This window comes from Hypanus sabinus, chromosome 24 (assembly GCF_030144855.1).
Source record: "Hypanus sabinus isolate sHypSab1 chromosome 24, sHypSab1.hap1, whole genome shotgun sequence".
Lineage (NCBI taxonomy): Eukaryota > Metazoa > Chordata > Chondrichthyes > Myliobatiformes > Dasyatidae > Hypanus > Hypanus sabinus.
Genome location: NC_082729.1, coordinates 36,189,841 through 36,205,199, shown reverse-complemented (window position 1 = coordinate 36,205,199; position 15,359 = coordinate 36,189,841). Strand labels below are relative to the sequence as shown.

At 48.7% G+C, this 15,359-nt stretch overlaps 1 protein-coding gene across 1 annotated transcript in view; it reads right to left on the bottom strand.

Annotated features, from left to right (window-relative positions):
- Positions 1 to 3,250: 3,250 nt before the first annotated feature.
- The window catches only part of LOC132380661 (constitutive coactivator of PPAR-gamma-like protein 1 homolog), a 75,636-nt gene continuing 63,527 nt past the window's right edge, over positions 3,251 to 15,359 (bottom strand). The window contains exons 14-17 of the mRNA XM_059949629.1: positions 12,648 to 12,849; positions 11,619 to 11,754; positions 10,240 to 10,327; positions 3,251 to 10,140 (exon numbers count right to left, since the gene is read on the bottom strand). Of these exons, the coding sequence (XP_059805612.1) occupies positions 9,829 to 10,140; positions 10,240 to 10,327; positions 11,619 to 11,754; positions 12,648 to 12,849 (738 nt within the window). The 3' untranslated portion in view covers positions 3,251 to 9,828. The remainder of the gene's footprint in view (positions 10,141 to 10,239; positions 10,328 to 11,618; positions 11,755 to 12,647; positions 12,850 to 15,359) is intronic.

Genomic DNA, 15,359 nt, shown 5'->3' with positions numbered 1-15,359 from the left:
GAGAGAGATAAATCAGCCACGATGAATGACAGAGCAGACTCGATGGGCTGAATGGCTCAATTCTGCCCCATCTTGTGGTCTTATAATTGGCCCAAAACTGCTCACAATCCTCAAAGTGAAGTTGAAGTCTTATAAAGCCTCAGCATCACATCCTTGCACATATATTTCAGTCCTCTCAAAATGAATCCAAAATTGTATTTGCCTTCCTTACCATCAACTCAACCTGCAAAATGACCTTTAGGGAATCCTGCACAAGTCCCCTTCCACCTCTGACTTCTGAATTTTCTCCCCATTTAGAAAATAGTCTGTGCTTTTATTCCTTCAACCAAATTGCTTGACCAAACACTCCTCTGCACATTCCACCTACTACTTCTTTGCCCATTCTCCTAATCTAAGTCCTTCTGCAAACACCCTGCTTCATCAACACTATCTGCCCCCACCCCACCTATTTTTGTATCATCTGCAAACTAGGCCATAAAGCCATCAATTCCGTCATCCAAATCACTGAGATATAATGTGAATAGAGGCGGTCCCAACACCAATCCCTGCAGAAAACCACTGACAGCCAAACCAGAAAAGGCTCTCTTTATTCTCACTCTTTGCCTTCTGCAGTCAGCCAATCTTCTATCCATGGTAGTATCTTTTCTGTAATACCATGGGCTCTAATTTTGTTAAGCAGTTTTGTGAGGCACCTTATCAAAGCCCTTCAGAAAATCTAAATAGACAACATCCACCGACTCTCCTTTGTCTATCTTGCCAGTTATATTCTCAAATAATTCCAAGATTTGTCAGGAAATTTGTTCCCATAAGGCAGCCATGCTGACTTTGGCCTATTTAATCATATGCTTCCCTTCATGATTCTTGAAAGATCATCACTCACACCTCCACAATTTCTTCAGCTACCTCTTTCAGGTGCGGACTGTCTGGTCTAAATGACTTATCTACCTTCAGATCTTCCCGAGCACCTTCTCCTCAGATATAGCACTATACTCACTTCTGTCCCAACACAATTTTTTTGGCATATTGCTAGTCTTCCAGTGAACACTGACACGAAAGTCCATCCACCATTTTTTCTTCCTACCACCCCAGTGTCATGATATCCACTCTTGCCTTTTAATCTTTATATATCTGGAAAAAAAACTTTCGGTTTCCTCTTATTTTATTGGCTAGTTTTCTTTCATATTCCATCTTTTCACTCCTCAGGGCTTTTTTTTGGTTTGCTGTTGATTTAGGTTTCCTAACCCTCTAACTTCCCACTAATTTTTGCTCGATTATATACCCTCTCTTTTTCATTTACGTTGGCTTTGACTTGTCAGCCACAGTTGCTTCATCCTGCCTTTAGAATACTATTTCATCTTTAGAGCACATCTATCCTGTGCCTTCTGAATTGCTCCCAGAGATTTCAGTCATTGCTGCTCTGCTGTCAACCCTGCTAGTGTCCACTTGCAATCATCTTTGGCCAGTACTTCTCTCATCCCTCTGTAATTTCCCTTTATTCCACTGTAGTGCTAATATATCTGACTTTAGCTTCTCCCTCTCAAACTGCAGTGTGAATTCTATCATGGTATGATCAGTCTCCTAAGGGTTCCTTTATATTTGCATGCCTTTTCTATCTCCCGTTGTAATTTGTATCCCACATCCTGGCTACTGTTCAGAGGCCTGTATATAACTCCCATTACTTTTGCACTTTCTTAATTCTAACAAAGATTATAAGTCATTCCTATGTCACCTCTTTTTAAATATTTGATTTTATATTTTACCATAGCACCTCACCCTGTCCCGTCTGCCCACCTGCTCGTCCTTCTGATAAAATGTGCATCCTTGCATGTTAAGCTGCAAACTACTTTCAGCCATGACTCAGTGACGCCCACAACGTCTCCAGTCCGCACTGAGATCTACCTTATTCAATTAGTATTAATTGGTTACACAGGTGTAATTGGGTGTCACAGGGAAATACATGTAGTATTTCCAAGTACAGTGTCTCAAACTAAGAGTGATTCCATAGCTGGATCGGCTGTAGCTGTCCAGGAGTTTCAGTGCGATCTTCTTGGCTCCCCCCTCCTGCAGCAGAGAAAGCTGCCTTTCCCCACCGGCTAAGCAAGGTGGCACCACTCCAGGAGACTCCACTATGCAGCTCCGCTGGGCACGGAAGCCTGGCACACAGTCAGAGAGCTGTGGATTCAGGCCCCTTTGGCCCAGCTAAATCCCAATATATAATGCTTTTGGCCCATATACCTGTCCCAGTACTTCTGAACCGATACTGTTGTATCTGCCTCCTGGCAGCTTGTTCTGTATACTTGCTACCCTCTGCATGAAAATATTTCCCCTCAAGTCCCTTTTCAATCTTGCTATGCCCCTAACCCCCGTTTTGGGTTCCCCTACGTTGGCAAAAGACTGTTGCAATTAACCTTATCTACACCCCTCATCAGTTGAAACACATCTATAAGGTCACTCCTCACCTACAGTCCAAGGAATAAAGCCCTAGCCTGGACAACCTTGTAAATCTTTTCTGAACTCTTTCCAGTTTAACTATTTATTTCTGTAACGGTGACCAAATCTGTAGGCGTTATTCCATAACTGAATCCCAACTAGTATTCTCAATGCCAACTGGCGTGCCAAACACCTTCTTCTCCACCTGTCACACTGCTTTCAACAACCTTTAGTGAGGAAGATGAATGCAATGTCAGACTAGAATATAAAAGCAAGAGGCTCTAAAAAGCTTTGGTCAGACTGCACTTGCTGTATTGCCAACTGTTTTGGGCCCTATTGAAAAGGGTCCAGATTTACAAGAATGATCCCAGGAACAAGAAGTGTTTGATGGCTCTGGGCTTGTCATTGCTGGAGTTCAGAAGGATAATTGGGGGGTGGGGGAGGGTTCTCACTGAAACCCTATCACATATTGAAAAACTACGATGTGGAGAGGTTTCCAATAATGGGAGAGTATATCTTTAGCTAGAGGATGGTGACTCTGTGGAAGTCAAGTCAATGTGTGAGTTTAAAGCAGAAGCTGATAGGGATCAAACATGGGGAGAAGGCAGGGGAAAAGCGTTGAGAGGGATAATAAATCAGCCATGATTGAAGAGTGGCCCAATACAGCTCCTGTCTCTCAATAGAATGCTTGCACTCCCCAATGTCATACCACTGATAATACATCCTTCATCGGTTACCTCAGAAAGGGTGGGCAATTCCAGTTTTTGGGAGAAGGGCTGTCTTGACTCGTGGATGCAAAAAGGAACACACTACAGTGGTGTATACTAAAAGAATAGACTTTTTATTAATTAAGCACTGTATCTTCCACCCTTAAAACAGCACAGCTTGAACCATCAACAACTACTCAGTTCCCCTCAATAGTTTTCCCTTCAGAGAGAGAGAGAAAAAAAATCACTTATTCTCAACATAACATCGATACAATTACTAAGTAGCAATGGGAGATAAGGGGGATTTATTTTGCCTGTGGATTGGGGGGGGGGGGTGGGAGAAAGGATTGCACTGGACATTATTCACTATGACATGATAAAGAGCGGGGACAGGAGGCAATAATCCAGGGAAGCAAACATTGGGGGGGGGGGGGGGGAATCGGGAGAAAATAAATCATCTTTAAGTAACCATGGGGGCAACTTCACCTCACAAAATGCTTATAATGCGTACACAGATAGAAATAAAACACAAGAGTGAATGGGGAGGGGCTCGATATTGAACAACATTTGTCTTTGCTTACGTCAACTATTTGAAAGCGTACAAATTCCATGGGGGTGGGAGATTAAAAACAAATTAGAAATTAGTTGAAGGGTAAGGGGAGGAGAGGGGATAAATCCGAAAACCCATAACACGTTTGCTCGTCGGATTGGGATGGAAGGGATGGCTTACGAGAAAAATTTATTGGTGCAAGTTAATGTTTTCATTACAGCAAAGAAAATTATAAACCTTGTGTTGACAATGCACTGTGGAGAACAGGACAATATCAAATCGATTACTAAAGGTTAACAAGAACAAACAGAATCATAAAGGATATACAACAGGGATTAACGATTTTGTTTTTTGCCGGTTTTTAAGCATACATATCATTAAAATTTTATTTTTAGAAAAAAATCTACGCCGACTTCAAGTTTTTAGTATCTTGTGTAAATTAATAGTCAATATCCAAGTGTGTATTTCAGTCGATTGCTACTGAAAGTGATTCAATGTCTCATGAACTTCACTGCTGTTAGTTAATAAAATTTATATTAAAATAAATCCAGCAGGAAGGAAATTCAGGGTTCCAGACTCGCTCTGATGTCGAAGCACAAGAATTATCGCTGGATATTTTTGTTGTGTGTGTGTGTGGGGGGGGGGGGAAGGGGGGTTTGAAGGACAGAAAGGGGGCTTGCTCATGCAAGATGTGGACATGTCCGACCTCTGCAATAGGAAGCCGCAGCGCCGCAAAGGCATTTTCCTCAAGGGTTTTGTGAGTTTAGAAGGGAAATTCTGTGCTTGGAAGCCCTTCACCCTTGGAGGAGGGAGCTGAGGATTTGCGGGACGTCCGCTCCCCGTTTCAATGGGAAAAATGAAAAGTTCAGAGACTGGATGCATACATGAACACACGTGTACTCTCACACTCACAAGCACACACCACAGAGTGGGTGCTAGCATGCATATATTAGTGACATGGAGAGAACCAGACAAATGATTAGTGTGCTCTGATCGCGAGTACATGTCGGAAAAGGAAATTGTTGTTTCATTCGGTCTTGTCTCATTTCTGACCCGATACAATTCAGGTTCATTTAGCTCATTTGCACAGAAAGTTAATTAAACTATGTCAGTTATTTGGAACAGACTGTGAGTTAACCTAGTGGAGAGGGAAGGTGAGGAGAGGGGAGGGTGAGGAGAGGGGAGGGTGAGGAGAGGGGAGGGTGAGGGTGAGAGAAAGGGAAATAAAGTGTGATGCAGTGGGGAAAGCGAGAACACTTGGGGACTTCAGAGACCCTCTCATTTAGGACGATTAATTGGTAAAAATTCGTCAAGGAGTATGTCTTGGCAGTCCCTGTCTCTCTCCTTCCCCTTATTGGATGTAGTCTTGCCCAAATTTGTCACTGGAGAGCTTGCACTGATGCGTGGTACAGTTCTGGTGGGATTCTGTCTATTATTGTAGAGTATGGGTCTTTGTAATAATACAACCAGTGTTGGTGGATTGATAGGTTTGTCATTGTACATGTGGGCCGCAGTACTGGTGGGGGACAGGTATCACTGTATAACACTAGGGTACAGGGTCACTGGGCAGAGTTCTGTCGCCCTCTGTAAGGTGGCCGTGGTATCACTCGTGGAGCTTGGGAGAGGTATCGGTGAGGAAGGGACTCGTTTGTCACTGTATAATGCAAGGGAAGTTGCTGGGTACAGATCTGCCAGATATGATAACAGGTAGGTGCTCCCATTCATTGCACAGGGCACTGGTCCGTCACTGTCGGAGAGCAGAGGTGGTGGGAGCACCCTCTGCTTAAGGGTCAAGAGACTAATTGTGAAGAGGAGAGTGGAGTTTGCAGTATGGAGTCACAGGATATGACTGCCCACTTGGGCTCCATCAACCAGCAATGGCAGATGCCATTCCAAGGTGTGCTTTCCATGGTGGAGAAGAGAGAAGAGGGGATGATGCCTCAGGCACTCCCTTCTCCCCACAAAATGGGGCTGGAGCTTGCAATTTAAAACAATAACAAATCTATTTGACTGCCACCCCCCAACAGAAAGTGGAGGAAGAACAAAGCAAAATTGGATTCAGACTGAACAATTGAATCACAGCTAACAGGCATCTCTAATCCCAATCCCCTTCCACACTGCTGTAGACGTTGCAAGATGGGTCACAAGGACGAGTGACAAATGGAACTTTTGGTTCATTTTTAAAGTGGGAGGGGGGAAGAGAAGAGGTTTTGCAGATCTCTGCCACTCCTCACCTTCCAGTATCGTCTGACTTATGGAAGGGAAGTGATCTTTCTCAGCCTGAACAAGGGAGGTGAAGAAGCAGTCTGCTCCTGCCTTGCTGGGAGTGAGGAGAGAGTGGGGAACAGGGAACAGAAGTTTCTGCACCACCTCAGAAGAGAGGGCAAAGGATGGCCAATGGTGTGTTTTGGGAGGGGAGGGGGAGGGAGTGGTTGCAAGCAATTACCTGCCCACATTGAGGTGGCAACTCAGTAATGCCTCTTCATATTAAATAAGCCTTCCTGTCGCCATTGGGTCTGGTTAAGATGGTAACGCGCAGCGCTGGGTCTTAACCACAGCCTGGCAGATGCTGGAAACCTCCAGCAGCTCACACACACAAAATGCTGCAGGCAGGTCAGAGAGCATCCATGGAGCCGACATTCTGGGCCGAGGTCATTTATCAGGACTGGGAAGGACGTGGGAAGAAAGGACCATCCCTTCCAGTTCTGATGAAGAGTCTCAGTTTATTGCTCTCTGTAGACGCTGCCTGACCCACTGAGTCCTCCAGCATTTTGTGTGTGTTACGTAGGGCCTGTGGTAACCAGAGAATAAACACTGCTTTTTTACAAAAAAACAAGTCCCAAGCATCCCAGGGGACTTTAAGCAGGTGTGGGACTAGACAGAAAAGTCCAACCCTGCTTCCCCTCGCCTGACAAGAAATCTGTCTCAGGTTTCACAGAGTACTGTGAAGTGGAGAGCACAGGGGTCCCCTTCCCCCCACCAGGAGGAGGGAGAGTGGATCATTCATCTGTGACTTGCTGAGTTCCTCCAACATTTTGTGTGTGTTGTGTGTTTTTTAACTTTTCAGAAGGAAAATAAAACACTCAAATCTGAAGCACAGGGATCAAACCGTGGCAACAAGAGAATAAAAGGATCCATATTGCATTTTCTTTTAAAAGAAGGGCCAAGTCCCAGCCAGCCTGGTGGGCAGGAGAGTGCAGGGAACACAAGGGACTATAGACGCTGTAATCTGGAGCAACGCACAGGGTGCTGGAGGAACTGGAACAGAAATGGCTGACCATCACAGTTCCCTTCACAGATGCTGAGTTCCTCCATTGCTTTCCTCGTGCATTTCCCAGGGACTTGCTGCTAGCTTTTGTTTTACTGGTCAGATCTGTAAGGGTGGTGCTGATTACAGAGGGCAGGAAGGTAAGCAACGGGCAATTGGGGCTCCTGACAGCTGACTGCTCTTGGAGGTGGAGTGAGGGAGGCAATGGGGGGGGGCTCCTGACAGCTGACTACTTCACACCCAGAGGGAATTCTAACAGCCCGCAGGGAGTCAAGCCCTGCATGGGCACAAACAACGGTGCCCAATTTAAAAAGCCTCCCTTTCGCCTCCTCTGACTCAGCATTATCCAGGTGCTGGGAGCTGACTCCATTGCTTGTAGGGGATTGATACAGTGACCAGCTCAGGTTCACAGTTCCCGAAACCCACTTAGGGGAATGGTGGCAGATTCCCAAGGTCCAGTCAGGAATGGTGGCCAACTTCCAAGGTCCGGAAAAACCAGCGTGCAGTTCTCTCGATCCAAACTGGGAACGGCAGCAGAGTCCTGAGGTCCGAGACCCAACACAGGAATGGTGGGAGAGTCCCAAAATTCAGGGCCTGGTTGGGGGAAAAAAATGGCAGCCAGTTCCCTAGATCCAGACTGGGAAACGGCAGCAGGCTCCAGAGATCCAGTCCAGAATGACAGCAGATTCCTGAGAACTGAGACCCAGTTGGGCAACAACGGCTGATTCCAGAGGCCTGGTAGGTGGGGAACAGCATCAGCAGATTCCCGAGAGCTGGAATGCCATCAGGAACAGGAGTCTCGTCGTTCCTCGCTCTCCATTCCCAGCCGACTGAGCTCCCAAGGTTTGGCCAAATGGGGAAAAGAAAAGGTGTTGATCTTGGGGAAGTTTGATACAAAGGGAATGTGTCACCTGGCACCCCCCTTTATAAAATCTCACTTATAGCTGTAGGTACACTACCAGTGCACAAAAAATGTCCTCAGTCTCAGGCAGACCAAAAATAAATTAATCTGCTACTTCTTCACAACATTCATGCCCCTTAACAAGGCCATTCGATAAGTTCTTTCTTCAGGGAGAAAAAAAATTAAAAATAAAAATGTGTGCTTCCAATTGTAGACTCTTGTCACTGGGGCAGTCACACTGTGTGTCTGTGTGTCAGTCACTGCTGGGAGGGGAATGGATACTGCACTGCTGATAGACCTGACCACCCAGCACTGGGGTGAGGGTGCGTGTGTGTGTGCACCCAGCTTTGCTCCTCCCAGCTACACCGGTGATAGATGCCAGGCCTGACCACCCAGCACCAGGGTGAGGGTGTGTGTGTGCACCCAGCTTTGCTCCTCCCAGCTACACCGGTGATAGATGCCAGGCCTGACCACCCAGCACCAGGGTGAGGGTGTGTCTGTGCACCCAGCTTTGCTCCTCCCAGCTACACCGGTGATAGATGCCAGGCCTGACCACCCAGCACCAGGGTGAGGGTGTGTCTGTGCACCCAGCTTTGCTCCTCCCAGCTACACCGGTGAAGATGCCAGGCCTGACCACCCAGCACCAGGGTGAGGGTGTGTCTGTGCACCCAGCTTTGCTCCTCCCAGCTACACCGGTGATAGATGCCAGGCCTGACCACCCAGCACCAGGGTGAGGGTGTGTCTGTGCACCCAGCTTTGCTCCTCCCAGCTACACCGGTGATAGATGCCAGGCCTGACCACCCAGCACCAGGGTGAGGGTGTGTCTGTGCACCCAGCTTTGCTCCTCCCAGCTACACCGGTGATAGATGCCAGGCCTGACCACCCAGCACCAGGGTGAGGGTGTGTCTGTGCACCCAGCTTTGCTCCTCCCAGCTACACCGGTGATAGATGCCAGGCCTGACCACCCAGCACCAGGGTGAGGGTGTGTCTGTGCACCCAGCTTTGCTCCTCCCAGCTACACCGGTGAAGATGCCAGGCCTGACCACCCAGCACCAGGGTGAGGGTGTGTCTGTGCACCCAGCTTTGCTCCTCCCAGCTACACCGGTGATAGATGCCAGGCCTGACCACCCAGCACCAGGGTGAGGGTGTGTCTGTGCACCCAGCTTTGCTCCTCCCAGCTACACCGGTGATAGATGCCAGGCCTGACCACCCAGCACCAGGGTGAGGGTGTGTCTGTGCACCCAGCTTTGCTCCTCCCAGCTACACCGGTGATAGATGCCAGGCCTGACCACCCAGCACCAGGGTGAGGGTGTGTCTGTGCACCCAGCTTTGCTCCTCCCAGCTACACCGGTGAAGATGAAAGCAGCGGCAGCACTGGGAAGTGGGAAACAGGGTCTGGAGAATGATGGGAAAGCCCACTTTGGGCAGCGACTGCCTCAGGGCATACCTGAGCGGGCAAGGAGTCCCAGCATTTCTGACAGTTATGTGGGGCGGGTTTGTCTGTGTGGGGGCACGTAATTTCAGATCGTGGGATGGATTTTGCTGGAAAGAGCAAAGCAAGATGAGGGTAAAAGACCACGTAGAAGACTTGTAGGGAGACCGGGTGGGGGGAACAGAGAGGGAGTGGCAGGAGGGTGAGCAGCACAGATAGAGGGAGGAAGAGACGGGGGGAGGGACGAGTGAGAGAGAGAGTAAGAGGGAGAAAGGGAGGGAGGGGAGCAGAGGCTGACGGACACACGTACACACAAGTCCTGGGATATCTTATCCAGATACAGTCCATTGACGCTGGAGCTGAAGGTACCAGCTGATCCCGTCCTGCGGAGGCCAGAGACGGGATTGGCAAGGAAGGGGCAGGGGAGTTGGTGGTAACTGTTCAAGTTTGGTACACAGTAATTTTCTAATTGGAAGCACGCATTTTCCTTTTCTGCTTTTTTTAAAACCAAAAGGAGAGAGCAAGTAAAAAACCACGCTTCTACTCCTCAGTCTGCCGCACGGCACTGGCCGCTTTCTGTTCCCAGTGGCAGCTGTCGTCAGTATTTAGTGCATTGAACTGAGAAATACTATTGCAAAGGTCACTGTCTTTCTTTAAGGCACTTGGCGATAGTGCGGGAGGTTGGCTCTCCTGCTCCCCCTTCGTGCTCCCATTCAGCTGGGTTGGGCCGTCGGCGGGGCTCGGAGCCGGCTCAGAGGCTGCCTCCACCTCACCTTCCTCCTCTTCCTCTGGCGTGGGGCTCTGCTGGGTGAAGGGTCGAGGCACCTCACTCGGCACAGTCGGATGGGTTTGCTAAGTTGTCGAGAGATAGGGAGAAGGGGCCTGTTAGCACAGACAGAAGAGGGAACGGACACGCACGCCCACCATCCCCGTTCACGAGCTCGTGGTTACCTGGCTATCTTCAGTGGAGGCTGCTGATCCATTTTTACCACTGGTCCCTCGGGCTCCCTTCCCGGATGCTGCCGCGTCCTTCACCTGCCTGCCAGTGGGGAGAGGAGGAACAGAGAGAGCAGAATCAGCTTCAGACTGAGGGAGCAGCTTATAGGACACCTCCCCCCCCCCCCCCCCAACGCATACGCATTCCTTCCCATTACCCCCCCCACTGCCTGCAGAGGACAGTTAAGTTTCCCGATTAGCAAACGTTGTAGCTTGGTTCGACCCTTTTGATGCACAGGAATGTAAGGGGCTGCAGGGAGACCGTAAGATATAGCAGCAGAATTAGGCCACTCGGCCCATCATGTCTGTTCCACCATTTCACCGTGGCTGATCTATTATCCCTCTCAACTCCATTCTCCTGTCTTCTCCCCATACCCTTAAGAATAAGACCATAAGACATAGCAGCAGAATTAAGCCATTTGGCCAAACTAGAGTCTGAGGCAGCAGATTGTTGGGATAGTAACCCACTTCCAGTCTCCTACAGACACTTTTAACCTTCTCCAAGATCAATATAACCTTTTCCTCTCCACACTCCATAGTCCTCCATTTTACTTTCATTCACGTGTTTACCCGAGTCTCTTAAATGTCCCTAATGTCTCTCCAACCAAACTGGGTCCCCCTAAGTGGTTCTGGACCCACCCTCACTGTAGAAATCTTGGGGCAAATCGGAGGTGGAGAGCAGCTTTAAATTCCGAGGTAGTAACATCTCAGATATCTGCCCCGGGCTCAGCACGTGGATGCAATCACAAGGCTGGCTGGCTTTCGGATGGCATGTCGCTGAACACACTCACAAGCTTCTACAGATATATCGTGGAAAATGTTCTGGTACAGCAAACTGAACGCACAGAGCGCCCGATGTATCAGGACACATCCCTCCCTCACCAATGGTCGCAACTTTAGGAGACACCACCTCAAGAAGGCAACGTCCAGCAACGATTCCTTCTCACTACGAGCTTGAAGCAGGAGGTACAGAGGCCTCATGTCTCACCACCACCAGATTCAAGAACTTCCCTTCAACCAAAAGGCATAACCCTAATCGGTTTAGCACCACTGTGATCACCCTGATAGTCTACACTAAGAGGGACCTTCTCCCACACTGCGGCTGTGCCATCTCTTGTTAAATTTATGCACATTTTACATTTATCATGGATGTTATGATACCGTGCACCCGTGATGCTGCAAGCCCCCAGTGTGTATACATGCATATGACCATGAACTTCGACTTGGCCTTGTAAAGGGTGCAAAGGCTGTTGGGGATTGAGGGGATAGAGTGGTGGTGTTGGGTCAAGATGCCAACTCCCTCCCCCCCATCGTCACACCGAGACCATACTCACCCTCTGCCGTGGCCCCCAACAGAGACAACTTGCAGGTTGAGAGACCCCCGGCCTCGAGCTGGCCGACTGCCCGCCCACTGCCCCACCACCATGCCGGCGATCTCCAGCTTCCCTCCCTGCGAGATCTGCTGGAGGCCTAGATGACAGAGTGCACGAGAAAGAGAGAAGCATGTAGGTTACATGAAAGATGACACTGGCCAGCCCACTCCACCAGGTCAATCCTCTCGGCCTCCTGCGGGCTAGAATATATGGCCACTCCAGCATTCCTGGAACAATTCCCACTCGCACCTCAGTGTAATTGGGAAGGGGACAGGGAGTTCCTTGGGAATATCGCTGCAATCCACGTGCAAGTATCAGAGCGCATGTGTGTACTTCTAGTTGACCCCATGACAGGAAGGATGTGGAGAGAGGGTGCACATCCTTGTGTGCGTACAAACTGCCCAAAGAGACCGTGGATGCAGATAAAAGGGAAATGACTTCCACTTTACCTGTAGGCAGATACCGGGGTGGGGTATAGCTCGCAATCACAGAAAATATGGCAGCAAATCAGCGCAAGGCAAACTCCCACACACTGGTAGTGAAGGTGGGGTGTGGGGAGTAATCTAGGGCAGGCATTCCCAACATTTTTTATACCATGGACCAATAAACACCATGAAATGTGGACCCCAGGTTGGGAAGCCCTAATCTAGGATTGTCAGGCTTGGGGGACATTAGCGCTGAACCTCCCTGAGCTTCTGTACACTCAGTGACCTGCATCACACAGCAGTGGCAGAGGTTCGAATCCAGAGCTGAGGCTGGAGAGATGGAGGGCTTGCCCTGTCTCTCAACTCCAACACAAGCAACTCAAGGGAGGTTTCACTTTCATAGGAAACATGGCAGCAAACTGGCGCACAGTTAGCTCCCATAAATAACTGGACGTCATGGTAGCGTAACTGTTATCCCCCCGGCCCCCGCTCCCCACTGGCTGAAAGAGCCGTAAATGGAAGGGCTTGCCTGTCCTATGCACTTGCTTGAGCGATGGGCACTTACCGGCAAAACTCCGCCCCCGGCCCTGAGGGGGCGGAACTGGCCCGAAGGAGCGGCCATACATGGGCATGGGGTAGAAGGGTGCCATCATGGGGGGCATGAAGGCTGGCGGGGGCATTGATGGTGGTAGCATGGGCTGTCGGGCCAGGTTGAGCCCCTCCAAGATGCTCTGCCTCATCTTCTCCACCTTGGCAACCTGGTCTGCCTAGATTGGGCAAAGGGAAGGGGTGGCAGTGGAGAGAGAAGACAACAGATGAAAGTTATAACAGCATCAGCTGTAGTGATGCCAACAAGCGTCGTCACCAAATGGAGCAACATCTGGCTAGAAGACATCAGTTACAGAAAGTCTGCAACCACCCCAATGGTGAAGGCCCAAAGATCAAAGCCCTTGTGGTGGGCATGTTGAGAGGTCGGAAGTGTCGAATCAGTGCCGTTGTTGATAGTAAAATCACTGGGCCCAGAAGACATGCACTCTTACGACTCAATCATTCTTTTTATTTTCACAAACAAGAGAAAACCTGCAGATGCTGGAAATGTAAACAACACACACAATGCTGGAGGAGCTCAGCAGGCCAGGGATCCTCTATAGGAAAGAATAAAGTGTTGACGTTTCAGGCTGAGAAAACAGATGAGGAGTCAGAGTAAGAAGGTGGTGGGTGGAGGAGTAAGGAGTAGGGAAGTTGATTGGTGAGAGAGCTACAGGGCTGGAGAAGGGGGAATCTGATAGGAAAGGACAGAAGGTCATGGAAGAAAGGGGGGGGGGAGGAGAACCAGAGGGGGGCAATGGGCAGGCAAGGAGAAAAGGTGGGAAAGGGAAAAAGGTATAGGGAATGGTGAATGGGGGGTGGGAAGAGAAGAGGATACAGGAAGTTGAGAAATCGATGTTCATGCCATCAGGTTGGAGGCTACCCAGACGGAATATGAGGTGTTGCTCCTCCAAAGTGTTGGCCTCAGCCTGACAGTAGAGGTGGCCATGGATTGATGTCGGAACAGGAATGAGAAGTGGAATTAAATGGGGAGATCCCGCTTTTTCTGGCAGAGTATAGGTGTTCAGCAAAGCGGTCTCCCAATCTACGTTGGGTCTCACCGGTATACAGGAAGCCACACCTGGAGCACCGGATACAGTACATGACCCCAACAGACTCACAGGTGAAGTGTTGCCTCACCTGGAAGGACTGTTTAGGGCCCTGAATGTTAGTGAGGGAGATGTTGTAAGGGGACGTGTAGCCCATGTTCCACCTGCAATGATGGGCGACACAAGAGAGATCACTGGGGAGGGATGAATGGACAAGGGAGTCGCACAGGGAGCAGAAATTACAGAGAATAATATGATGGATGTGGAGGCTGGAAGGGTGATGGGGGTGGGGTAAGGGCAGACGTGTGTGAAATTCTTTCTAATTTACTTGTGCACAAGGAGAACAGCATGGGCCCCTGTCACCCAAACTGCTCAAGTCTGAAAAAAAAACTGCCACTGGCTTATAGGTTACAGACATTGATCACTGTAAATTGTACATGTTAGAATTCCTTACTCACAAGATCAATTGCCATTCACAATAGGTGTTAAAGTCAATCGAAACTTCAAGCAGACTGATGACGACATTTTGAAGTTAATAAAGCCAGTAATAGTTGGGTATGTTTAACATTTTTCTGTTATCTCGCCAGTCTCTGGCAGCCCCTATGTTTAAAGGGGCGCTATGTTTTAGGAGACCTTTCTGGAAAAGTCTCGCTCGTTTGGTTTGAGGACACACTGTCGAGTCTGTAGTAAGCGGAGATGTCTCCAGCAGTCTCACTTCAAAGCTCTTGCTTGAGTACAACTGTTCCAGGCCACATTGTTGTCTTTATTGCAACTTCTACAGAAGCCTTGTGCATTGAGTTTAGGAGATGGGATGTTGCGCTGAAGTTGTATAAGACACTGGACAGGCCTAAGTTGGAATGCTCTGTGCAGTTTTGGTCACCTACCTATAAGAAAGATAAATAAGATTGAGAGAACACACAGAAAATTTACAAGGATATTGCCAGGTCTGGAGGACCCAAGTTTATAAGGAAAGATTGAATAGGTGAGGACTTTATTTCTTAGAATGTAGGAGATTGAGAAGAGATTTGAAAGAGGTATAGAGAGGGTAAAGGCAAGCAGGCTTTTTCCACTGAAGTTGGATGAGACAACAACCAGACGTCATGGGTTAAGGGTGCAAGACGAAAGGTTTAAGAGAAACATGAGTGAAACTTCTTCACTCAGAGGATCGTGAGAGTGTGGAATTAGCTGCCAGCGCAATAGTACAAGCGAACTCAATTTCAACGTTTAAGCGAAATTTGGATAGGTACGTGGATAGTAGGAGTACGGAGGGCTATAGTCCCAGTGCAGGTCGATGGGAGGAGTAGGCAGCTTAAATGCTTTTGGCATGGACTAGTTGGGCCAAAAAGCCTCTCTTGCTGTACTTCCCTATGTCTGAGAGTCTAGCCAGGGGAGTGGAGGTTCAATGATCGATGTCTAAGGATGTGGTCAGAAGCCAGGAAGCAACCTGTCCTGTCTGTGCTTGGGTAGGAAAGAGACGAGCACATTCTTACATTGTGTTGACTGTTAATGCAAATGACGCATTTCACTATACGTCTCGATGTACACCTGATAAATAAATGAATCCAAATCACATTAAAGCAACCAGCTCTTCCAATATGCAGAGGCTTGTGTGCCAAGTTGGAAGTTTCAGAAAGGTGGCT